The sequence below is a fragment of the Epinephelus fuscoguttatus genome, linkage group LG2, assembly GCF_011397635.1.
Source record: "Epinephelus fuscoguttatus linkage group LG2, E.fuscoguttatus.final_Chr_v1".
Taxonomy (NCBI): Eukaryota; Metazoa; Chordata; class Actinopteri; order Perciformes; family Serranidae; genus Epinephelus; species Epinephelus fuscoguttatus.
Window position 1 is genome coordinate 47,213,489 of NC_064753.1, and position 26,787 is coordinate 47,240,275.

At 42.1% G+C, this 26,787-nt stretch overlaps 2 protein-coding genes across 2 annotated transcripts; one reads left to right on the top strand and one right to left on the bottom strand.

Moving 5' to 3' along the window:
- Positions 1–1,450: 1,450 nt before the first annotated feature.
- LOC125879748 (olfactomedin-4-like) lies at positions 1,451–8,617 on the top strand. The gene is made up of 7 exons (XM_049561799.1): positions 1,451–1,598; positions 1,743–1,865; positions 1,949–2,167; positions 5,491–5,644; positions 5,833–6,060; positions 7,607–7,775; positions 7,975–8,617. Exons 1-7 carry the CDS (start codon positions 1,542–1,544, stop codon positions 8,540–8,542), a joined length of 1,518 nt encoding a protein of 505 aa, XP_049417756.1. The 5' UTR covers positions 1,451–1,541; the 3' UTR covers positions 8,543–8,617.
- Positions 8,618–9,462: 845 nt separating this feature from the next.
- Positions 9,463–12,487, bottom strand: tssk6 (testis-specific serine kinase 6). Its single transcript, XM_049594020.1, has 2 exons — positions 12,236–12,487; positions 9,463–10,173 (listed from the first exon to the last, which is right to left on the bottom strand). Exons 1-2 carry the CDS (start codon positions 12,485–12,487, stop codon positions 9,463–9,465), a joined length of 963 nt encoding a protein of 320 aa, XP_049449977.1.
- Between the last annotated feature and the right edge of the window lie 14,300 nt (positions 12,488–26,787).

The window sequence follows — 26,787 nt, forward strand, 5'->3', positions numbered from 1 at the left end:
TAATCTTGCCTAAAATGTTGAAAAGCATTTGTCATCACTTCATCTTCTACTTACTGAACTATGCACAGTTAATAAAATTTTCACCAGTGATACCCGAGTCAAAATATAGTGAAGAAAGTATGCTTATGTATCTTACTATATAATGACGAAAACTCTGTGTGTCTGTTCCACGTTTTTCTCCTCACTGACTTGGTCAATCCATGTGAAATTTGGCACAGTGGTAGAGGGTCATGGGAGGATGCCAATGAAGCAATATTACATCAATTGGCCAAAGGGGGGCGCTATAGCAACCGATTGAAATGTCAAACTTTGAATGGGCATATCTCATGCCCCGTATGTCGTAGAGACATGAAACTTTGCACAGAGATGCCTCTCCTCACAAGGAACACATTTGCCTCAAGAACCCATAACTTCCGCTTATATAGATTTTCTGCCATTTTGAATTTTTTGAAAAGTCGATCTCTTCCTAGGAAGTTTGAGCGATCTGCATGAAACTGGGTGAACATAATCTAGGGACCAATATCTAAAGTTCCCTCTTGGCAAAAGTTGGAAAACTTACTAAAACTCAGCTTCTATAAGGCAATGAATATTGCGGAGGGCGTGGCTCATCACATAAAGGTGTATAACATCTCAAGGGTTTCACCCATCACCACGCAACTTTGTAGGCATATGACCACACATAATAATTTTTTGCCTATATTTGACAGGACAGTGAAGCATGACAGGAAGGATGGGAGAGAGAGCAAGGTAGACATGCAGCAAAGAACGAAGGCCGGATTCCAACCCCCACCTCTGCAACAAGGGCTAGTTGCACCTTTCCCATGTGAACTACCAGTGCGCCCCACTTTTAAGTCAATACAACATATAAACACTTTAACTATCTGCCTTTCAACGTGCTACCTCAACTACTAATGTACAGTTTTAGCCCACTAACTATCCCACTATTGGCAATGGTACTACTGTACTTTCAACAAAGCAATCGTACTATCAAACTCACAAAAACTCTGTCTGAATACATTGCTCTTCTTAATGGGATCAGTTGACTATTTAATCTGCAATTTCTTATGACCTGTATCCCAAACACACACCATATGAAACTGTACGTGGGCAACTGTCGCTCAATGGGTATGGACTAGTATATATGTATATATATATATTTTATACGTTATCTGTGGTTATTGTGTTACTCAAGGGTCTGAATACTTTCACCACTGATTTCAGTGCTCACATGTTTCTTACAAAAGGGATATTCTAAGTTCAATATATCTTGAGTAACATCTGTCGGTATTTATGGTGATTCCCTTCATCATATAAAAAAAAATTCATGTTGCTACAACCCCAAGCACAAGGAAGAAGTGATCACAGTTGGAAGGAAACATAGCACGCACGCACACACACACACACACACTTAACACGTTCACACTCACTCACTCACATGCAGAGGGTCAGAGGGAGTTAGAAGCTGCTACTAAAGTCAGACACACTGTCATAATTCAAACTGCACAGGCAGTGACTTCTTCAGCTCTGATTTCTGATCCACCATGATGAAGAGGTCTGTGATCGTTTCACTGTGTGCTCTGTTCACCCTCACCCAACAGGTAAGAAAGTACAAGAAATATAATGATGACGATATACTCTTTTTAAAACTGATTTACAAATGATCACACTCTGCTGATTTCAAATGTAGCTATACATGGTATTCAGTATTTATGTTATTACATGTTTCATATTCTTGGTTTCAGGCACCTTCTGTTGATAACTGTGCGTGTGAGTTGACTCATTCAGAGACGGTATTCCCTCATGATAAACTCACCAAAGTGAAGGACAGTGCATCACAATGCAACAGCAACATCAACAGACAGAAGGTAAGTACTCGTGTTCCCTCCCTAAGCAGATGTATTATTAGTAGTAGTCGTAGTAGTATTAACATACTCCTGTCCGTCTGCAGACTCTGGAGCTGGACAAGCTGCTGCAGGGTTTGGAGGAGCGTCTGCCCCAGCTGCAGAAAGATTTATCACAGCTGGAGATGGAGGATGATGAAGACCTCTATGAAGTTCTCAGCCTGTATGTGATAGAGAATGAACTGAGGGAGGTCAACCAGCTCATCAACAGGCTCGACATGACCACCCGGACACACCAGCATCTGGCTAATCACACCACTAAACAGGTAGACTAGCATAGAGTGACAGTGACCAGCTGCTCAACACTGACATCATTCAGTCAGCTCAAAATGTAGATTGATTTTTGATATCCACAGCAAAGATTAAATATGAAAATACTCGTAACATATTATTTAAAGGTGCTTTATTATTGGGAACTATTCAACTTTCTGCTGATATTGTGGCAGTGCCCTTGTTTCTTTTAAATAGTCCTCCTCTGATTTAATATTGCATCCTTATAAAACTGACTCATCATCACTGAGTTAAGATGGACTGTTTTTTTTAAGTATCAAAACTGATGCAGCAGCACCAGAGATATCAGACTGGAGAGATTGGGGTGTGTTATTTGAGAAGCGGCCAGTGTGGCATGGAGACTCTGGCCTCAAGCAGAAGTGAGGAGGAAGTGGTACGCTCACTTCCTCCTCACTCCATACCTCCGGATTGGAAAATCTTTACTTCATCATCTTTATTTTCAAACTTGTAGTCTTCAGCCTGACCAATGCTGACTCAAGCAACACCACATTAATTTAATACGACTGAAAATGCTTTTGCTGCCATCTGGTTTTATCAAGGTTCTATAATCACACCAAAAAGAACACATATTAATTAACTAACAAATGTGCTCTAGATCAGTGGTTCCCACAGGGCCCAGATTTCACCTTATTAGTTCAAGGTCCACACTGTTGAATATATTCAGTGTAATACTTGTATTTTGCCATGTGGCTGGAAACGACACTTCAGAATAAAAGCTATGTGTCAGAAATTCACCGCATTTCAAAATAAAGTGCATTTTTCACCACCTTGACATGTTTGCGAGTCACTTGTGGTCTATTCAGAATGGACCTGGAACCTACTTTTGGACTGTGACTCACCAGTTGGGAACCACTGCTCTGCAGAGCCCGCTGTTGGCTTTAAATGCAAAATTCAGATCTCATCAGGCAGGTATGGACACCGCTCTCCCCCATGGCTACAGGTAGTTTCTATCAGGTTTCTATCCATCCATAAAAATATGCACTTCCTTGCACTGGACACTAGAGGCATCATCCATATATTTACAGATCTACGGACACCAGTCACATATTTAAGTGGAAACGAGGCATTCAAGTGACATATGTCATGTAACATCACGTAACTACATAAAACGCGGTATTACGTTAAAGGCACTATGTGTAACAATTTCAGTTGTTCTTTGAGACAAACAAATTTTGCAGTCAAAAGTGTGTCCTAGCACATGTGTATTTACCTCCATCAGCGTATCTAAGTATGTCCGTAAGCTCTGAAATTCAAATTTACATATACATTGTGACCAGTGTCTCATCATGTACGCGCGCCATCTTGAAAATACAGGCACATACAGGGACATACTTGAGAAATACAGAATCACCTTTCGTGTTTTCACTTGTCGGTTTCCGGTTTCCACCTGCAGGTAGAGTGACGAAAAGCAGCAGCAAGCAGGCTAGTCACAAGTGCCGGTGCATTTGAAAAAAGGCAAAAAGGCAACGTGACCGGCGATTTCAAAAAACGAGGGTCGACATCGGGGTAGCCTTTCCCAGGTGGAGAGAGCTGCTGAAGGAGAATCACAGCGCCGCTAACAGCGCCGCTAACAGCACAGCTAACAGCTCTTAGCCGCTGTTAGCGCTGTTAGTGATGTTAGCGGTGCTGGTCGCTAACAGCTGTTAGCGACACAGCGTTGTGAGGAGGGGTCCATGTCATTGGTTCGACAACCCATTGGTTCGACATCCCATTAGTCCGACTGTCCGCGGTGCTGAACGGCTTGCGGCAGGTGTATGGTGCGCCGCGACCGGCTTGAGGTGGAGCAGGCTCACGACTTATGTGTTTGTCACTTTCTTTTTCATTTTAACCCACACCATGATCTTTTCCTGACCCTAACAAAGTGGTTTTTGTGCCTAAACCTAACCAGACCTTAACCACAGGGCATCATGATGATTTCGGAACGGACTTCGGAACAATGGGTTTAATATGGTCGGAACAATGGGATGTTGAACCAGTGGGCAGTTCCCGCGAGGAGAGGGATGAGGTGTGTGAGGTTGAGCCACTTGTCAGTTGTGAAAAGACAAGACCTGATTGGTTTGTTTTGATTTACACCCGCTCCAACAGTCCTACATTGTAAACACAGCCAGCGTGGAGGAGGAGGGGGTTTGTCAACTCGTGTCGCGTGTGTTTGTGTAGGAGCCTGAAAGAATACTCCAAGGATGACATGGTTTCATCAATGTTACCATAGCTTTTTGGTACACAGCAGCTGCTGTTGTTGCAACACACGTTTCAAACAGTGAGGCGCTAGAGTGCGCTATCCATTTGAATGCAACATACAATCTCAACACTAGATGGGAGAAATTCCTACACAGTGCCCGTTTAAGTTAAAAGAAGAATCTTAGTTTGACTTTTACTTTGACACGGGACACAGTTCATCCAATACCACCACTTTGTCAGGTGAACATTGGCGTCAGACACCGACGCACAGATGCACTCTTTGTAGCAGTCTGATATGCACCAGGCGGCCGCAGTTTGTGAGGCAGCCAGCAACTGCCATCATATAACGAGCGAGAAAGTCCTCACGTGGTGTGAGGGTCGGAGAAGTGGATGTGTCAAACAAACTCTGGACTTTCACCCGCAAGCCTGTTGTTAGTTTCCTGCATGAAATCAAAAGTCAGTGCAGTTATTTCAACACTGTGGGGTGCTAGCATGTGTAGCATGGACGTATGTCACATGACGTATGTCACGTTATGTGACATGACGAAACTAACAACTGCACTTATTTTAAGCCACTCCATAAGTAAAACAAAGTGTTTTACCTACACTGTAAGTTGATTTTGAAAAGATACAATGCATGTAATGTAGTCACCGAACATCCAAAACTGACTGAGGAAGCTACCTAATATGTCATATTTTGACGTGTAGGTCCGCTGACAATACACTGACTGATATTTGATGGGCTGGGATAACGTGTTGTGTCTCTGTGATGAAATATTGTGTTTGTTTGACCCCTCCAAGACCCCAACCTCTGGTCTATGTGGACTTTCTTGCTCTTTATACTGTCTCCGGGGTTGTAACATTAACCACCGCTTATTGTGCGATGTGTGTTGAATCAGGGAATTCACCACCACAGAGGATACTAAGGGACTTTCTATCTGCACTTTTTGACTGTAGTGTTAAGAGGTTGTGGTCATTTCATGTATTTCTGTGAAATCAGGTTGTCTTAAATTGGTGATATGTCTTTAATTACCAATAGATAAGTACGTTTCTGTGACGACAAGTAGAACAACTGCAACTAAGGGCATTCAAATATTGGGATGTCTGTTTTGCTGCTCAGCTGGAGGAACTGAGGGTGGAGATGCAGGAGCTGGAGATGTACGACACCATGCAGGTGGTGAAGACACAACAAGACAACCAGCGTCTGATGAAAGACCTGAACCAGTGCAAGACTGGACATCACTCCATCGCCAAACCCACTCAGCCTCCACCTGGTAAGTGCCAAAACAACATTAAGCACCAGAGTGTGGGGAGATGGAGGTCACCAGATAGATAAAATACTGCTCTGCTCCAGTCACTACAATTAGGAAGTAAATATTGACCAGCGGACACCTCAGTCAACCAGCTGTATTTATTTAGCATAGTTTCTTTCTCTCTTTTTCATTTGTTATTTTTCCCTCAGGTAACTGCCCCCATGGTAAATTTCTAAACATTACTGGGCCGAGGGTGAACACACAAGGAGAGTATCCTGGCTCCTACCACTATGGAGCCTGGGGCCGGGATCCCAAACCAGAGGCGGGGAAGAAGAAATGGTATTGGCTGGTAATGTTGACATCCGAAAACAAATTCTCCAATTACGTCCGTCTGTACTCCAGCCTGAGCGCTCTCGTTGTTGGGGTTAGTGCACCTGGTAAGCAGCTGTGTGTTCTAGTTTTAAATGTACTGCCTGCCAGCTCAGTGCACATACTTGTGCAATATGTACTTGTACTTGGTGTGGAGATTTCCAACATTTACACAAATCACAACAGATTGTTGCTTGTTCTAAACCTGAGGCCCTGCACAACTCTGGATCTTTATAAATTATTTCACAGGACAGACCGGAAAGAAACTTCTAGTCAGATACACATCATTTAGTAGGACACTGAATCACAACAGTGATGGTTATTATCAGCGACCACTCTTTTTGAGGCCGTTAAATGAACTGGAGTCAGCATCCTTTAGCCCATGTGCTCGTGCTCCTGCTCTGTGAGCATCAGCCTAAACCAGTGGCTCTCACATGGTGTATGCCAATCCAGGTGTGCTGTGGGATTTTATGATAGCCACACATTATTACTGTGATATTCAACTGGGCCTATACATAAAGTTATGAATGAATTTTTAATTGACTATATCGGTATGTTATGTGCACCCATTTCCTTATAAAGAAGCAAACTCTCGCTAAAAGCATATAATTTAATTTAAAAACCTCATGGGAAACCTTTTTGAATTCTAAATGTATGACACATCAAGAGCCTTGATTGGCAGCCAGTGTGAGGGATGATAACGATTAAAAGAAGACGTGTGCATGTACGAGGTCGAGAGGGCGGGGTACCTGTCAATCATTTTTTAATGTGGCCAATCAGAGGCTCACAATCCCCTGTCATTCACAAACTCATTAGTGTTTTTAATTCAGCCAATCACTTCACAGCAGTAGGAGTGGTCAACATTTCGACGAATAGCTAGCTTCATCTGCATATCAACTTCCCGATCATAATGGAATATAGTAACTTCAACCACTGCTCATTTTATAAGGACTACTGAGAGAAAATATGTCTTTGTTTGAATTATAGAACAATTAACGAACAATTAATCATAGTTGTTAGCGTGTTAGAACACTAACGCTAGCGTGCATGTTAGCTAGTACAGCTACCTCACTGATTAAGCTAGCTGAAAAGTTGTGTAATAAAGTCCAAGAGTGGCTAGGTGGACTTATGGACGCACGCCTGAGAGACAATGTGATGAGAGAGAGAGCAATCGGAGGGACGCCATGTTTGACTGCTGCGTCACTTAAGTTACTTCGTCTGCAGCCTCAGTTATGCACAGACTGTTCAGACTGTTTCTGTGGCTGACCTGTTCCTGTCCAACTTCCCGTGTGCGTGAATGTGCAAATCAACCACACACATCCCTATCGTTGATGTATGCCAGTGGGCTACTGTATTGCTGTGCTGTACTGAAGATACCTCAGTAAACGGTTAAAGCTTCATCCTGCCAGGGCGAGTGTTATCTGAAATCTTTGCAACCAGAACCCCCTATAAATCAAGTTGTCTATTTCGACTTCAAAATTTTGTTAAGAAAAGTTGCCAACTGATGATAATTTGTGGAGGGTTATTGCTGAAATGGATGGTCCAGAGGGCCAAGAAGAAGACTGGACTGCCTGTCCAGTCTTCTTCTTCTTCTTCTTCTTCTTCTTCTTCCAGGTGATGTCCAGATCCACACTTCTAACCCAACCACCAACACCATCCAGGGTCCAAATGTTGTGTTGTATGGAGGGGCGTTGTACTACAACTGCTACAATCAACCTGCTGTTTGTCGATTCAACCTCACCGCCAAAACTGTTAGCACCTTACAGCTGCCCAAAGGCACCAGGTTCACTGCTCAACTTAGTCTTTAAGATCCTTATATGAACGGGTAGTTTTGTAATAACAACAAAACAAGAATATCAAAAGTGGAATGTATGGATCAACCTGTGTGTAAAATTATAAACTGACAAATTTAACATAATGACTCAGACTGACTAAGATACTGTTTTCCAAATGAATCATCAGTTCTGTTCTGTTTTTTTCAGGTATAACTCAAATGGTAACTTCTGTCACCTTGACTCATGCTACCTGTTCACCGACCTGGACCTGGCGACAGATGAGTCAGGCGTCTGGGTGATTTATACCACCACACAGGACTTTGGCAACCTGGTGCTATCCAAGGTGGAGGAGGGTGAACCCCCAAGGCTCGGCCAAACCTGGCGCACCCTGGTCTACAAGAGGGGTGTGACAAACACCTTCATGGCCTGTGGCGTGCTTTATGCCACGCGGTACGTCAACAAAGATGTGGAGGAGATCTTCTATTCGTTTGACACCACAACCGGGGAGCAGAAGTTCAACGTCGGTATCTTCATCAACAAGATGTCTCCTAACATTCAGGCCCTGAATTACAGCCCTGTGGACCAGATGCTGCACGCCTACTGTGACTCCAACATGGTCTCCTATAAGGTTTTATTTAGTGGGATGGCCGCGAAGCCTCTAGACCGACCTCCTATGTTTCTTGATCTTGGGAGTGGCTCAGCAGAAGATATGAATGACACCTTGCTTGACATGGAAGACCCCTGGGATGATGTGAATGAGTGGTGGAAAGCGTAATGACAATATTTACTCAAGTAAAAGTAAAAAGTAGTTACAACAAACCTGCTCACGTAAAAATATACAAGTGCTTGATCAATAAACTTCTCAAAGTACAATTACTTGTGTTTTGATTTTTTTTAGTGTGTGCAGACCTTGAACAATGAATTCATTTTTTGGGGGTTATCTATTTTTTATTGTTGTTTTAACATATATAACAAACAATCACAATAATACACAAGAATCCAAACAAACAATACATATGTTTAATGAAAGATAAAAACAGCAGTAAATATGGTATATGGACTATGACCCAGTGGATGTGCAAAGAAAATCTTTCACCTCTGACTTAGTGAAAGAAGGGAAGCCTAGGTATCAATAGTTGACTGTTTGGCATTACGCATTTTTGCTACTGACATCTCCACATATCTCCACATATATCCAGTAGGGATTGTAGCCAGTAATTCCAGGAGAAAGAATGAGGAGGTTGCCAGCGAACATTTTTCTTGTTGCTGTAAGGCCAACAAAACAGTGCAAGCTTCTGAAGAGACAAAAGATCTAAAGAGGAGGTATCGGTCAACAGAATCAGCTTTGGACAACATGGCACTTAAACATTAAGTAGATCAGTTCAGGTTACAGATACCATTTTCCAAAAACATATTAGCCCAGGGCAATTAATTCAAAATGTGAAGAAAAGACGCTGTGTCACCACTTCTTATTCAGTACAAGACTGTTGTTATGAGTGATGAGTAATATATTAAATTTTAGAGTGACAAACCCCCAACACTGGCCACCGCCACCTTCTCTTTTTTAACTCAACAAATTACCAGTTGGTAACAGGACCTTACCGAGGCGCCTTAGAGGTGGATGTATTTTCAGAATAAAAGTCTGAAAAGGTAGTAGATACCTAACTATTGAAGTGAAGCTTTTTATTTAAAGTTTCAGTGTCTTGGGGCAGCAGTTGATGGTCCTTCCCCAGGGTCTGAACTGTCTTTTGAGAGACTCTCATGCTCTTTGGCCCTTTCATCTGGATGTCTTTCCTGCTCGGAGCCAGCATTTGATGTGGAAGCCTCACTGTCCTCGATTCTCTGCAACATCCAGGAGCTCTGTAATATTCTGCTGATTGTAATTCGCCTCTCAACATCAGGATGCAGAATGTTTTGGATAAGCTCCTTTGCCTCAGAGGAAACTGACGGAGTGTTTGGGAAGTTGATATTATGCTGAGTTTGAACCCTCACCATCCTCCTAATGTTAGTGTGATCATAGGGCAATGATGCATAGAGCATCATATACAGCACGACACCCATACTCCACACATCGGACACTTTGGGGTTGTATGCGACACTCCTCAAAATCTCAGGTGCTACATAGGACGAGGTGCCACAGTAGGTTTTACTCAGCACCACCTGCCCGTCTGCGTAAGTGAGCCTCTTGCTGAACCCGAAGTCACACACTTTGAGGTTGTCATGTTTGTCTAGCAGCAGGTTTTCACATTTAAGATCTCTGTGAGCCACGTCACTGTCATGAAGATACTGGACGGCCTCACACAGCTGTGTGAAAAGCCTGCAGCCTGAATGCTCGGGGAAGGGCCCCTTGTCATTGATGTGCTTCAAGAGGTTTCCTTTCACACAAAGCTCCATAACAACATAGACCTAAAGACATAAAAGTTCATGGTGAAATATCATATATGCAATAGATGAAAAAAATCAATCAAATCAAATTATCCCGCAACTGCCATTTTAAAAAACTTGCGTCGTCCAGCAAAACAAAGCTAATATCATGCTAGCAGTATAGCCTCACTTGTAGCCTCCTAAAGCACTAACGCATAATTTACTAAATACATGAATAAATAATTCATTAAGGATAAAATGTGATTCTTGTGACTGAGTTGATGTATAGAAGGTAAAATGTACATGATTAAAAGAGTTGAAGCTACGAAAGCTTCTGCTGGTTCATTGTTTGCTTATCTGTCTATCTGTGGCAGAACTAATGTTACTTGTCAGGTGTGCCACTTTGGCGGAATTTAATGTGGGTGGTGTGTCTCAAATCACATACTTCCGTTAGTATACTTCTATGTAATATACTGTGTGCACTATGTACTCATTCGCGTAGTGCGCAAATTTTGACAGGGTAGTGCTGTCTCAAACCAAACACAGCCGTTTGGCACTCACCGGAAATGATGACCGCAAATTAGCTAGTTAGCAAATTAGCATTCACGTTATCGTTTGCAGTACCAAATCATTACAGACTGCTAAATTAACCCAATAAACATACTGCTGGCTTATACCCGACAACAGTATAGTGGTGCTTAGTGCAAAAAACACATATATTTGTACAATGCAGCGATGATCACGGTCGCACAGTCCTCGGCCGCCATTTCCAGTTTGAAAAGTGGTCCCTCTTCTGCTATGTAGCCAAGATGGCGACCATTGAGGGAGAAGTGTCCATAGTTCCACACTCAACTTTTTGACCATTCTGAGTGCACCATCCGGGTACTCATAGTGCACTGCATTTTTTCATACTTCTCAGTGTGAACGCACTTATGCACTCAAAATATTAAGTGTAAGTACAGAAGTATGCGATCTGAGACACAGCAAGAGCAGTGTTAAGAATTGCTGCGTCTCAGTGCAGGGGCTGCAGCCTCTGAAAGCTGCATTTGAAGACTGACTGTGTCACATTGGCGCGACCAAGGCTGTCCCGTTTCCAAGGCTCCTTCAAATGCAGCAGAGAAATGCAGTCTTCGTTCCCAGAATTTGGAGGATGCAACGGATGAATCCTTTGTGGCCCAGCCTATCCTAAGATGCATTGTGCACTGGTGATAATTATATATTATGTTGACTAACAGTTGGTAACTAGCTAATAGTTAACTGTTGTTAACATTACTATTATTTGAAAGCACACAACTTAAAGAATCTTAATTTAATAAGTTTACCTGAAAACGGTCCATCAACGGTGGTGAATCATCTCCTCAAGTATTAGATAAAAAATATTTATATATAATAACAATCTGTGGGTCCATGATTTAGGGCTAACTAACTCATGAGCTTACTCCTTCTTTCATCAAGCACTTCTTTCGTGATCAAGTGCAGCTGGTTGCTAGGTAACAGGAAGACCAATGAGTCAGGGCGAGAACAACTGCTCATTCAACCAGGAAATCCTCCGCAGACCAGACTGTCCCATTTTGGAGACTGTTCGATTTTGCTGATGCGGTCTTCAAAGGACGTGGCGGAAGTCAACCATGAAGGCTGCGTCCTTTGAAGACCGCATCAGCCAAACTGAACAGTCTCCAAAATGGGACAGCCGAAGTTGACCAAGAAGGCTGCAGCCCCTGAATTGAGACACACATGTTGTCTTGCTAGGCTCGACTTTTGTTTTATCAATGTCTGAGGCCGAGGTTGATTGTCAAAAAGCTTCAGAGAGACAGAAATACCCGAATAAACACCCGATTGAGAGAATTAACTGTCTGTGTTGTTGTTGTTAAATAGGAGCTACACTCCCTTGTTGCTATGGCTACAGTAGTGTTTTGAGGTTCGGTCTGAGCCTCTTTGTTTCTCATTTACAGAACAACTGATTACACGAATGACAATAGTCAACAGAGCAAAATAGGTAACAGTAAGCAAAAAGAAAAATACACACAGTACAACTTTCCAACCAGCTTAAAGCAACAAACCCTCCCCTTTAAGTAAAAGAAAGTGAATTAAAGATATTTCTTACCTTGCCTGTGCATGATTCAAATATCTCTATAGTCTTGACAATGTTGGGATGGTTCAAAGACTTGATGATTTCCATTTCCCGAGGCAGAAACTTTTTCAGGTACGCAGATTTAACCTTTAATTTGTCTACAACCTTTATGGCAACTCTTTTCCCCAGGCGGGTTGAAAACGCACTCACAACATTCCCGTAGATGCCTTTTCCTAGGTTGCTCCTGAAGTCATAACCACGGCTCGCCATAAACTGGTTACTCATCATAAATGTAATGACAACTACAGTGAGTTTAGTTACTGAGTTCTGTTCAAAACCGTATTGTATAACCATTTTGAATATTGGAACAGTTTGTTGAATCAAAACAAGATGACATTCTGACAATTGTCCAGCTAGAGCTGTATGTGAACTGTAAATGATGCAACTTTCCTACGAAGAAACGACAAAACTTTGAAATAGCGTTATTCAAAAGAGCAGTGTGTAAGATTTATGGGGATTTAGTGACATCTGTGGGTGAGGATTGCAGACTGCTCAGGTTTTGTTTTGTCTTGGTGCAAAATTAAAACAGTGGTGATGACAGAAAAAAAAGAGCCACACCTCAATAACATTGTCATACTAGGGGTGTGCCGTATCATCTTGTTCACGATAATACTGGTGTATTTTTTAATATGACATGAAAAATTCAAATTGTCAAACTGATATTTTGACTTGTTGACATATTGACATCATACTGTCACCCACAGCAACAACAAGCATTGCTGAAAGCAAAATTATTACCGACTCCGTGGTGGTTCCAAGAAGAAGAGCAGCTTCAGTAGTGTGGAGTAAACTGTGGTGTCCTGAATGTTTTATGAACAGCCCCGGACTTCTCAGACTCTTTTAGTGACTTACCGCTCAGAGGGAACTCATTCAGCGGCTCCTCTGGCAGCAGCACAGCATCTCTCCTTCTCCTCTCTTGTCGTGCGCACACAGGAGTTGGTGTCATCAAGTGATTTTGTCATAAACCTTTGGTAATGTAAATGTATGTGACGCTCGTGCCTCGACAAAAACTCCATATCTGTGAATGTGTGATAGTTGTGGTATCATAACAGCCTGTCACAGCTTACAGCGTGATGATTAGAGGAGAAATGGCAGAGCATAAAGGTCCAGGTGGAAAAAACAATCATTTAGGATTTTACTAAAAGAAGGAAATCAGCGGTTGATTTATATATATAGATCCCAGGGTACATTTTTTTGTATTTGGGAGCTGTTTAAATATGTAATTTGTGGTGGATTTTATTTGGTTGAACTATTAATATTATATACTCTGAATCTCACTCTGAGTTACTGTTGTTGTTTACAAACTAAAGAAATGAGAGATAATTTTTATTTTTTACTGAATAGTTGAAGGAAAAGTGTCAGGGTGACATGTGAAACTATATCAGTTATTTTGTTGCAATGCTGTTTTCTTTAATAAATAATAAAATATGCATTTTTTTTTTATTAATATGTCATATCTTTAAAAAAAATGTTATTGCAAAAACACCCTGAAATGTTGTTTTATTATTTTAGGACCATATCGCCCGACCCCTACATCAAACAGTAAAAAACACAGTTAATTAAAGTCAAACCTCGTGGCGGATTGTAACCTGATGTGTTCATAAACAGCGACAGTTTACAAATTAACAGAGTGTGTGGTTTAAGCACTGATATTGTGATATATTGCAGGACGCTGTTACAGTGCTTAGCTTGCAGGGAAAGAGAAAGTAAAGTTTGAAAAACATGGCGTCCTAAACAGAGTAAATCTCAAAGCTACGGCGTCCTGCCAGGGACAAACAGTGTCAACTGCTACATTTGCTGCGAGATAGACAGCGCAACAGCCCCTTCTACTGGCTTACGTGGGTAGCTGCCTCACATATACATATGTCAACGAGGACGTTATTCTTTATTTATTAACGTTGTTTAGTCTGAAATAAATCAGAAGAGTGGAAGTATTTTCGATTGGAAAATAAATGGGTCAACAGACAAAAGCCTGCCGTACGTAAACAGTGCCGTTATGAGATAAAACATGACGTAACGTTACCTGCCTGAACTGGCATCTCATTCAGCTAACTCCTCACTACAGCAACATTAGCTGCTCAACAATGTTCGGCTGAAAAGCCTGCTTGCAGTATGAAATTCAACCGTATTGTTCTGTTGGGAGACGCAGCGACTTTAAACTAACGGTGAGTAAGAAAAGGTAGAAATAATACATGTAACGTTAATTTGTTAAGATATGAATGGAATGAAGTCTGCTAGCCGTTAACCGTTAGCCGCTAGCCGTTAGCTGCTAGCCACTAGCTGTTAGCCGCTAACCATCAGAAGCTAGCCGCTAGGCTAATCTATGCAACGTAAACATGCTCGAGCTAATAACAGTTGACTTGTAAAAACAACTGACATGTCTGTAAACCTTGATAGTTATTACTGACATGAATTTTTTTTACCCTTGTTAAATGATTTTGTTGTTAATTCATGTTGTATGTCTGCTGGGAAAAGTTTACCTTAAGAGCTTTTAGCCAGACACACCTGAAGTTTTATGGAAAAGGGATCTATGTCATTGGTCCGACATCCCATTAGTCCGACTGTCCGCGGTGCTGAACGGCTCGCAGCGGGCGTATGGTGCGCGGCGACCCGCTCTGGGTCAGCTGGGAACGGCTTGAGACGAAGCAGGCTCACGGCTTATGTGTTTGCCACTTTCTTTTTCATTTTAACCCACACCATGATCTTTTCCTGACCCTAACCAAGTGGTTTTTGTGCCTAAACCTAACCAGACCTTAACCACAGGGCATCATGATGATTTCGGAACGGACTTCGGAACAATGGGTTTAATATGGTCGGAACAATGGGATGTCGGACCAGTGGGCGGTTCCCATGGAAAAAGATGACGGTTTGGTTAAAATGAAAAGATTTCTTCCAAGAAGGATTTTGTGTCAGAAAGCCTTGAAGGTTAACTTATCCCATGTGCTGTGTACTGTGTGTGTTAATGGAGTAAGTATAAAGTCAATTTTACTGCACTTAAGCAGTTACAAGTATTTACATTATTTATGTGTTGTTTTTGTCTTTAATGGCCAAAAGCAAAAAAGAAAGGGGGTGGCAGCTTCTTCTGTAACAGACTGTTACAGCAGAAGCTGTTACTAACAGTATTAAATGGGCAGATGAAACCGTCACATATTTAGGCCTGTCATGATATGCGATGAGTCGGTTAATTGCATGGTAAATTAAAAGGGAGAGGATAACTTTTCCGGCCGTGATTAATTGCCATATTCATGCGTGTTTGTTTTCCTCATCTCTCTCCACCAAAGAGACTGGACGACAAGAGCGTTCACTGCCGTGCATCGTCTGGCAGCCAGGTGAGTTGGTTCATTAGACACACACACACACACACACACACACACACACACACACACTGTGCGATCTCCGTGAGGGGGAGACGAGGCGGAGAAAAAAAAGCAGTTGAGCGTAAGAGAAAGGCAGGGAACTTGTTCCCAAACCAAATGCCACAGCCCCTGTGTGGGAGTGTTTTGGATATTAACCAAATGACAGAGGGGAGCCCAGTAATTTGGACAAACCGGTGTGCTGGGTTTGTTCTAAGGACCAGATGATAAAATTTTAGTGATGATCGGTTGAAGCAAAGTGGATAAAATAATAAATAAAGTCTATCGTCTGACAGCCTAAGCAGCAATTCCAATTTCTAATGAGATGGTGAAAATAGCGCCATATGCACGTCTAGTTCTACTTGCTAAATATTGTTGTAATTCTAAAGTTGAAATTAATGTTCTGTGTTGGAAAAAAAGAAAGTGAAAAATACAAAAAAAAACCCATTCTGTGTTGGTACAAAATAAAAACGAAATAAATACACCACAGTGTCTCCATGGTGAAGGCATATATAACTTAATAATAATGATAGTGATGCAAATAAACTAATTGTGACGCAGGCTGCAAAATCTGCTTTTCTAGTTTTGTATTTATTTATTTATTTCGATATTTTTACGTGTTATATCGGATATTTAAATTTTCTTTTTTTGCATTCCTAAATATTCTTGTCATATAAATGTTTATTTCTCTTTTAAAGGGTGTACTTGCATCATTATGCCTTTATTATCATTATGTAAGTTTAAAAAATGCTCTAAAAACAGCAAAATTACAACAATAATAAAAATGGTCTTAAAAGCACAACATTACGCAATATTATCGCTCCATGGTGAAGGCATATTTCTAACTTAATAATAATGATAGTGATGCAAATTTAAACTAATTCGTGACAGGCCTGCACATATTGATTGCAGTTTTGTGGCATTTATGTTATATCATGGCAGAGTTTGTAATATTGGCAAATATCATATTTTTGTCCAAAGAATTGACATGATATTGTGTTGTGATGAGACCAGTGATTTACATTGATAATGTTTTCACACTATAACAAAATGTGTTTTCACGTTTTACAAGAGTTATTCATGTTATGACAAGATGTTTTTACATTTTACAAGATATTTATGTGGTATTTTTATCTTTTATGGCCAAATGTAATATTGGCAAATATCATATTTTTGTCCAAAGAATTGACATGATATTGTGTTGTGATGAGACCAGTGATTTACATTGATAATGTTTTCACACTATAACAAAATGTGTTTTCACGTTTTACAAGAGTTATTCATGTTATGACAAGATGTTTTTACATTTTACAAGATATTTATGTGGTATTTTTATCTTTTATGGCCAAAAGCAAAAAGAAGGGGTTAAATGGACAGATGATACTGTCTCATATTGATCACAGGTTCCTGAATCGCATTGAATGGAAATTGTATCGTGGCAGACTTTGTAATATTGGCAAATATAGTACCATTGTCCAAAGTGAATCAATGTAATATCGTATCATGATGGAACCTGTGATTTACATCCCTATTATATATAAAATGACTAATATTGGTAACAATTATACATATAATGAAAAATAAATAATGAATATGTGAGGTGTGGTAGAAGCCCAGAAGACATAGAAATAGTGAAATACAACAGTCAAATTCATCAATACATTTTATACTAGAATTCAGAAAGAATTCACCACATAACTATACAGTTAAAATTTAAATATAAAATAATCGTTATACTAACAGCATAAACAGCAGCTCCTAAGATTGATCAATGTTTGACGGCAGAGCATTCTAAGTCTTTTTGTACCAAGATTAAGTTGTTAACAAAATAATATCTAAAACTATACGGTAAATCTGTAATCTCAGATTTCACTTTGAAGACAAATGTACACTGTGCGTCTGCCTACAGGGGCCGATGGTCTACTAGTACTTTTATTTGACCTCAGTATTTCTAAGATCATGGTTAAGGCTGTTTTTGTTTTTTTTTTTTTGTTAGGAGACCGTGTTTCATGAAGTCTTCCAGCAGATGGCAGCATGAAACAACCATGTACGTCAGATATAAGGTATGATTTATGCTGTGATAGCAGTGTGTAATTTGAGTGACATGCATGAAGAAGCATTAAATAAATCTCTGTGTCATGTTCTTATAATCATTCAGGAGATAAAACTAACCACAGATGTCTTTACAAACAGTCATGATTACATTTCTCTCACATTGTGTTTGTGCTGTGGCAGCTGTGAACCCAGACAGGGTTTGTACTGTGGGTGGCAGCAAAAGCAAAGACAAATGCACAACAGCTCGTCCTGCACTGGCTCACATGGTTCTCATCTGTCTCCGGCAGATGTTTGCGGACTGCTGAGCCAGTGTCATGTACCGCGATTTCGACATCAGGAAACCATTAGGCCAAAACGATTACCTGCCTTCTATCTATCTCTGTGGCGATCTGTCTCTGAATACATCCACTTATTCTTTTATTCACACCTCTCAGCCGCAAACACTTTGACAACAGGTGGTCAGATGAAAAGAAAGGTATTTCTGAGGTGCTGTCACCTCGTTGGATGAGGCTTTTTAGCTAATAGCATTAGCCGGGGTCACTGGTGTTTATCATGTCCTTGAAGTTCTGTTAAATTCAGAAAACTTTGTGTTTTTCTCTCACACTGTGACTGCTGTTCATTGGTGCACAAAACCCTGATAAATCTGGCTTCTATGGCTGCCAGTAGTGCACTGTCAACTCCCATGATCCTAAATAGCCATAGTCATAACAATGCCTGCGACCAGCCACAGCGCTTCACAGCCATAAAGCCCCCCTGGCACGCTCAATTTATCATACATTTCGCACTTTCACACTGTTCACAGAAAGACCTTCGTGTGGCATTAGTGTTAGTTTGTGAAGAGGCCTTCTGACACCCAGCCTGATGCACCTTCCACGGCTCGCACTCATGTCCAACCTGAAGGGAGAGGCGCGAGGAGAGGACCCCGGCACACAAATGTGGGCAATTTGGTTTGCGGCTGACACCCGGCGCTCTGAATAAATGATCTAAATGCTCGCCAGAGATTGTTTTGCCACTGCCGCCCCTCAGCGATGACACAAGGGGGGGCAACACACCCCCTGTGGCCCTGTGATGGCCAGCCAGGATGAATATGAGGAAATGAGGCAGACATCCAGCAAATAATAGTTGCCATTGTGCCCCTCGGCAAGCGGCGGGACCAGGGGTGGGCTGGAGGGAAGGGGGGGCTCCGCATGATATGCCAGGGCCTGACATGGCACCCAGACCCAGAGCTGTCACCCCTGCGGAAACATCACCCTCGCCTCCACAATTTGTGCACTTAACACTTCAGTTGGCACATGACAGGTGCTTATTTCCCCGCACTGGCTTTTCCCCTCGCAGTGATGCCTCTGAGCCCAGGGCACACACGGCATCTGGTATGGATGTCTGTCCACGATGCTGCTCGCTCTAAAAGTGTGTGACTACAGCAGTGATACTTTTCACATCTGCTCACACTGCATTTGCGGCCCACTGAGCATGGCTACAGTGTGCTTCAATGTATGTGTGTGTGCTGGTGTGTATATGTGTGTGAGGGACACAAGAGTCATGTGTACAGCGCTGCCCTGGGATAATAACAGAGGCTGGGAAATTTCTCTGGACCAGTTTCACATTCATTACAGACCATGTATACGCGCTCTGTTGTTCTGTCTTTTAGTAATATTAATACACATAAAAAACGCTTCATAAACCAAGTGGCAGTCACAAGAGTTTGTCAACTGCGCTTCCATACAGGCCTCCAGAATAAATGATAATATACATGATTTTTGTGCACCTTTGGTGTGTTTGTTGTGCACCTTGCATTTCTGTTGATCATCATGAAGGTAACTCTGAGTAACTGGAGATATGTCAACTGCCAGAATAGTACAGAGAATGTTTACCTGAACTACTTTTGCATTTTGTGCTTCCCCTGATCCATAAAAAAGTCAGTGTGTCTTGACTATAGTCATAATCACACATACAGTTTGTCCCAATCTTTGCAGCAGTTAGCGAGAGAGCTAGGTTAAAGAGGGGCTCTAAATAAAATTCAGTGTTAAAGTTGTAAAAGAAATCAACGATGACTGCTGGAAAGAAATGGGAAGTGAACAACACCCGCCATGTTAAAGTCCAACGGTTTGTTGGCTCTGTAACAACGTCACACTCAGTGGCGTGGGGTAGTTAGGACTGGCCCCAGTGCACGTCATTATGATGGGCCCTAGTGCAAGATTTTGCATCTCAACTAGCCACGACTTGACATTTGACAACATCAGCATACGTATTACCCATCAGTCATCAGTGTAAATCTGTATATGGTAAATTACCAAATGGAATAAGAAAGTATTCATTCAATTAAATATTTTTATTGTTTATTTGTGGTTTTATAGTTTATCGAAACTGATCACACTGTTTCCTCCAAACTGACAAGAAGAGTCGTACTTCCTCCGGCTGCTGGAGTTTGTCACTTGAGTATAAACTGATTACAGTTTAATTTGAAAATACTTTGTAAGAAGTGAAAGTCCTGCGTTCAGTATTCTGCTGGACTAAAAGTTCTCATTATGCAGAATGGCTTCTTTCAGAGTGTTTAATTAGGGAGCCCCCCAAGGTCCTGAAACATGATCTTATTATCTAATATTTGATCTTTTTTCATCAAAATATTCAGGACTCTAAGGGCTCTTTATTAGTACTGTTAAGTTTGGTGACCAAAACTAAATCCCTGCATCGCTTTACACAACTCCAACCTGAGTTGGTCTGATCAGCTACCTGTCAGGAAGCACCTGTGTAAGTACGCAGGGTCTTTAAGCTATAATAATGGAGACTTGTCCTCCGAAGACAAACAACAACAGAAGTCGTTTCAGCAAGAACCCCCAAATTGACAGGTTTACGTCCAAGTGACACATCCCAGTCACAAGAAAAAATGTTGGCATCGTACCTTTCTGCAAAACACAGGTACCTAACATTTGCATGTAGTGGATACATTGAAAGTTGAAGCTTCAACAATGCTATGGATTATGTGTCGTTAGTTTTAGGCACAAAAAAAGACACATCGTTATGCTAGGAAAAGGTCATGTTTTGGCTTAAAATACCCAGTTTAAGGGGGCAGGAAAAGCTGCAGTCTCTTGGGAAAAACACCCACTTTTCACGCCATTATCCTAAAAGGAAAACACAGCCATGTCCCATTAAAAACTGCTTTTGTGCCACTATCCTGGCAGGAAATGCAGGGATGTCTCTGTAAAAAATAACTTTTTTGTGGAACTAACTCAGCAGGAAAAACACCGGTTGCTACAAAACATCCACGTTTGGAGCCTAAAAAGCCAATGGAAACACACTGGCGGGTCGCTACAAAACAATGACGCTTTGAGCCTCAAAAGCCAATGGAAACACAGTGGCGGGTCGCTACAAACGATGACGCTTGGAGCCTAAAAAGCCAATGGAAACACAGTGGCGGGTCGCTACAAACGATGACGCTTGGAGCCTAAAAAGCCAATGGAAACACACTGGCGGGTCGCTACAAAACGACGACGCTTGGACCCTAAAATGCCAATGGAAACACACTGGCAGGTCGCTACAAAACAATGACGCTTGGAGCCTAAAAAGCCAATGGAAACACACTGGCAGGTCGCTACAAAAAAACGACGCTTGGAGCCTAAAATGCCAATGGAAACACACTGGCGGGTCGCTACAAAACAACGACGCTTGGAGCCTAACAAGCCAATGGAAACACACTGACGGGTCGCTACAAAACAATAACGCTTGGAGTCTAAAAAGCCAATGGAAACACACTGATGGGTTGCAACAAAACGACGACGTTTGGACCCTAAAATGCCAATGGAAACACACTGGCGGGTCGCTACAAAACAATGACGCTTGGAGCCTAAGAAGCCAGTGGAAACACACTGGGGGGTCGCTACAAAACAATAACGCTTGGAGCCTAAAAAGCCAATGGAAACACACTGGCGGGTCGCTACAAAACGACGATGCTTGGAGTCTAAAAAGCCAATGGAAACACACTGATGGGTCGCTACAAAACGACGACGCTTGGACCCTAAAATGCCAATGGAAACACACTGGCAGGTCGCTACAAAACAATGACGCTTGGAGCCTAAGAAGCCAATGGAAACACACTGGGGGGGTCGCTACAAAACAATAACGCTTGGAGCCTAAAAAGCTAATGGAAACACACTGGCGGGTCGCTACAAAATGACGACACTTGGAGCCTCAAAAGCCAATGGAAACACACTGGTGGGTCACTACAAAACGACGACGCTTGGAGCCTAAAAAGCCAATGGAAACACACTGGCGGGTCACTACAAAACAATGACGCTTGGAGCCTAAAAAGCCAATGGAAACATACTGACGGGTCGCTACAAAATGACGACGCTTGGATCCTAAAAAGCCAATGGAAACACACTGGCAGGTCGCTACAAAATTATGACACTTGGAGCCTAAAAAGCCAATGGAAACACACTGGCAGGTCGCTACAAAATGATGACGCTTGGAGCCTAAAAAGCCAATGGAAACACACTGGCAGGTCGCTACAAAACAACGACGCTTGGAGCCTAAAATGCCAATGGAAACACACTGGCGGGTCGCTACAAAACGACGACGCTTGGAGCCTAACAAGCCAATGGAAACACACTGGCGGGTCGCTACAAAACAATAACGCTTGGAGTCTAAAAAGCCAATGGAAACACACTGATGGGTTGCAACAAAACGACGACGTTTGGACCCTAAAATGCCAATGGAAACACACTGGCGGGTCGCTACAAAACAATGACGCTTGGAGCCTAAGAAGCCAGTGGAAACACACTGGGGGGTCGCTACAAAACGACGACGCTTGGAGCCTAAAAAGCCAATGGAAACACACTGGCAGGTCGCTACAAAACGACGACGCTTGGAGCCTAAAAAGCCAATGGAAACACACTGATGGGTCGCTACAAAACGACGACGCTTGGACCCTAAAATGCCAATGGAAACACACTGGCAGGTCGCTACAAAACAATGACGCTTGGAGCCTAAGAAGCCAATGGAAACACACTGGGGGGGTCGCTACAAAACAATAACGCTTGGAGCCTAAAAAGCCAATGGAAACACACTGGCGGGTCGCTACAAAACGACGACGCTTGGAGCCTCAAAAGCCAATGGAAACACACTGGTGGGTCACTACAAAACGACGACGCTTGGAGCCTAAAAAGCCAATGGAAACACACTGGCAGGTCACTACAAAACAATGACGCTTGGAGCCTAAAAAGCCAATGGAAACATACTGACGGGTCGCTACAAAATGACGACGCTTGGATCCTAAAAAGCCAATGGAAACACACTGGCAGGTTGCTACAAAATTATGACACTTGGAGCCTAAAAAGCCAATGGAAACACACTGGCAGGTCGCTACAAAATGATGACGCTTGGAGCCTAAAAAGCTAATGGAAACACACTGGCGGGTCGCTACAAAACGATGATGCATGGAGCCTAAAAAGCCAATGGAAACACTCTGGCGGGTCGCTACAAAACGACGACGCTTGGATCCTAAAAAGCCAATGGAAACGCTCTGGCAGGTCGCTACAAAATGATGACGCTTGAAGCCTAAAGAGCCAATGGAAACACTCTGGCGGGTCGCTACAAAACGACTACGCTTGGAGCCTAAAAAGCCGTTGAAGACATTGATGACTTGCGAAAACACAACTGGTTCTGTTGTTTTTTAAGCTCCAACAGTGGTCTGCAACCTGGCAGCTGGCTCCCCCAGGTGTCACACCATCCACCATCCCCTCCACTTCTTGATGACAGATCAGTTTATATATTAAGTCACAATCTGGCCTGAGTGGCAAAAGGCCTGAAGAATGACGTCAAGTGATGATGTAAGTGTGATGAAATCCACGGAGGACGGAGGTCAGGATGAGGCTGATGCTCATGGTCATGTATGGCTGCCCCTTCTAAGAATGTTCCTAGTTGACCAACAGTCATCATTTAGGGCCATTAGTCAATGAGTCAGTAACATTGTTAACACTGTGCTACATTACAGAGAAATACAAACCGTACTAATGAACCTTCATTAATATAGGCCTATATTTTATCTCCAAGTGCATGTCACACACTGAGCGAGCCGCCTGTTAATGACGCTGTGGGCTAATGGGCATGTAGCTACTTCCATGTTTCAGATGATACGTCATGTTTGTAGTCGACCAATGAAGATGAGTTTACATATCACCTTGGGTTCGTCCTTCACCTTCTCAAAATGATCCCACACTTTGGATTTCCTGCCCGACATGTTATTAACTAGCCTGTGGAATAACTGCAGGTACCAGCCCTGGAGATTAGGGGCCGTACACATGCTGCGTCTTTAACCACCTAGAAGATGTGAGGTCAGACACTGGGTGCTACTCTTCTGCCTTTTTTTGTGCCAGCTTTCAAGAGTGCGGCAGGAGATTGCATCTGAGGTTGCTAAACAACTATAACAAGCGCTGTATCATAGCCTATTTACCTGAAATCCTGAGTGCAGAGCTGATCTTCTTCCAGATGCTGTTTATAAGTGTGTAGGTCTATCGTCTGTGGGACATAACCCTGCACTGAAACGATCAACTTTTCAGTGTTAATTCCAGACTCATATTTGCAGAAGACGGGAAAGGTATCTGTCAGCTGTGATTGGTTTGTAACGTGACTCCTGTCTGACTGCTGAACGTGGCCTCTTCCTGTGTTTGTCCTTTCAAATTAAATTCCCACATGGTCCAAGTGACCAAGCAACCAATGAAATCTTGCCAGCTAATGACTTTTCTGGTTGACTAACGTTTGGTCGACTGTTAGGGGGCAGCCCCTATGGTCGTGTGAATAATTTTGCAGGTACTTGGTCATAAACTGAAGCAAATTAAATTAAACGTAATGCAAAGTCAGGGGATCACAGTCATCACTGTACATCGTCTGGGGTTAAATTTTGTCAGTGTGAATATACTCCATGAGGTAACAGCCAGTACTCAGAGACCTTAAATGTCCACACAGTAGTTGCTGCATGCTAATTAAACATGGACTCTTCTTCTCCTGGGTAGGACTGTGGCTTCTGGGTTTTTGCTGTTTTCTGGAAGGCTTTGTGTGTTTTTGATTCCTGTGGGTGTCAAATGATCTACATGCTGCACCTCTGAGACATAACTCAGGCAAAATTCAAAGCAAAAGCAAACCATCAGGTCGTATTAAGGCATAACACAGTATTTATAATTGGACAGATGTGACTTGTTTTTCTTCTTCTTTGGAGGTCACACTTCCTGCTTTTTTTTTTAACACTCCTTCGTCTTATATGGAACACATAGATATACATGCTTGCGATGCCATTTGATATTACAGTATTTAACATAACAGTATGCACGTGTGTGGGCGCACGTTTGAGTTATTTATTGCTCCAAGTACGGATACAATACTGGCCCTACATTTTCATGCTGAACCTTTCACCCAAGCTGCTGCCGATTGTTTTTTTTCTGACTAGTTAAGTGAGGCATAATAATCATGGGACTTAATCATAGAGCTAAGAATGGAAGCAGCAGGATATGTATTCACCTCCCCAGCAGCTATCAAATTAAACCCACATGTTGGAAATGTGCAGGATTTCAAAGCTAATACAGCGTGTAAAACGAAAATACATCTCTGTGCTATTGATCGGAGTTCACAGGTTTCCTATTAGGCCTGCATCACAGCTTCATTTTTATTGATTAGTAACCTCTGTGACAGAAGCTACATCAACACGGTGGTGTGTCCGTGTCATGACAGGCCAACTTCAAATAGCTGGGGTTTACATAAAGTGAAGTTGGGTGGCATACCAGTTATCTGAAATTGTTTTAGCTGTGAATAGTGGAGTTGGTGTTGCTGAGAATACACCTTCTTGAAGCGGCTGTAAGCTGTTTGGCCTTGAAAGTACCCACTCTCCCCAGTGTTATAAATAATTGAATGTCCTGTTGAGACTGTCTCTTACCTTGGCGCCCTAAATGACTTTTGGATATTGTAATCACACTTGTCATGCTTAAGTCCTTTGCTTCTTGTAGTCAAAGTCACGGTTTCATCCTCCACTCTCAAATCCCATGGCTGTGGTTGACAATTCAAAAACAGAAGTGGGACTACTCTTTTTGTCCTTGTCAATCACAAGGAGTCTGACTCTTTTCCTGCAGGCCACAGTCAAGACTTAGGGGAGCGATTGTCAGGTGGCATTACTGTCCCACTAACACTGCTAAAAGCCAGCTTTTTTACATTACAAAAAAAATTGTTGATGCATTATTTAATAGAGATCAGGCACAATTTCTAGAAGGATCTTGAGTTCTAAAACGGACGGTTGCAGCCAAGACTCCTGGGTGATGGTGAGGCGGTTGTGAGGCACTGTGACAGGCTTCAGTATTTCTCTTTCTCCCTTACACATACGTACATAACACTCAGGCAAATGCACCACATGGTACTATGATCCTGCATATGATTACCCCATTCTGGCATTTGGAAAATCCTTCTATTGCTGCCATAAATTAATTAAGTATTTTTCTTATATTCCACAAATACTGTGTGAAGATTAAAACCAGCAACGTGTTAGTCCATCTCTCAATATTTTTAGACTTCTTTATCATGTCAGCTCCAAGCCCATTGGTTCGTATCGTATCGTTAGTTTATTTCTTAACAAAAGGTTTTCTAATTTTCTATAAGCAGTGGGATTGTAGGTTTTGGTTAACATTGCTCTAACAGGAGAAGATATTGGACTATTTTCCACCATGGATTAATACACTTCTGCTGCTCCAGCAGTAAGGTGAGTGTCAGGGACAGTGCGAGGCAGTTTTAGTTGAAGGTGCTCAGAGTAACTCACTCACTGTATACAATAACATCTTATTACATGCTGCTCAACATTAGTGGTTTTCATATTACAAGAATGCTTCAGCTGCAAAATGACCATCTGTACATCAGTTACTCACCTTTTTTCCTTTGTTTTTCTTGTACGTCTCCACGGTGAACAAAGAAATATTCTTCATAAACTGAAGTTAATGGGGACTGCGTGAAGCCCAGTTCAGACCAAAGATTGGCAACTACTTGCAATGTACCATTCTGCAACATTCTCAACAGCTGCCGGTTCACACCAGTGCAACTTGATTAGACGGTGTTTCATCTCTATGCAACAACTCTCTGTACTTCTGA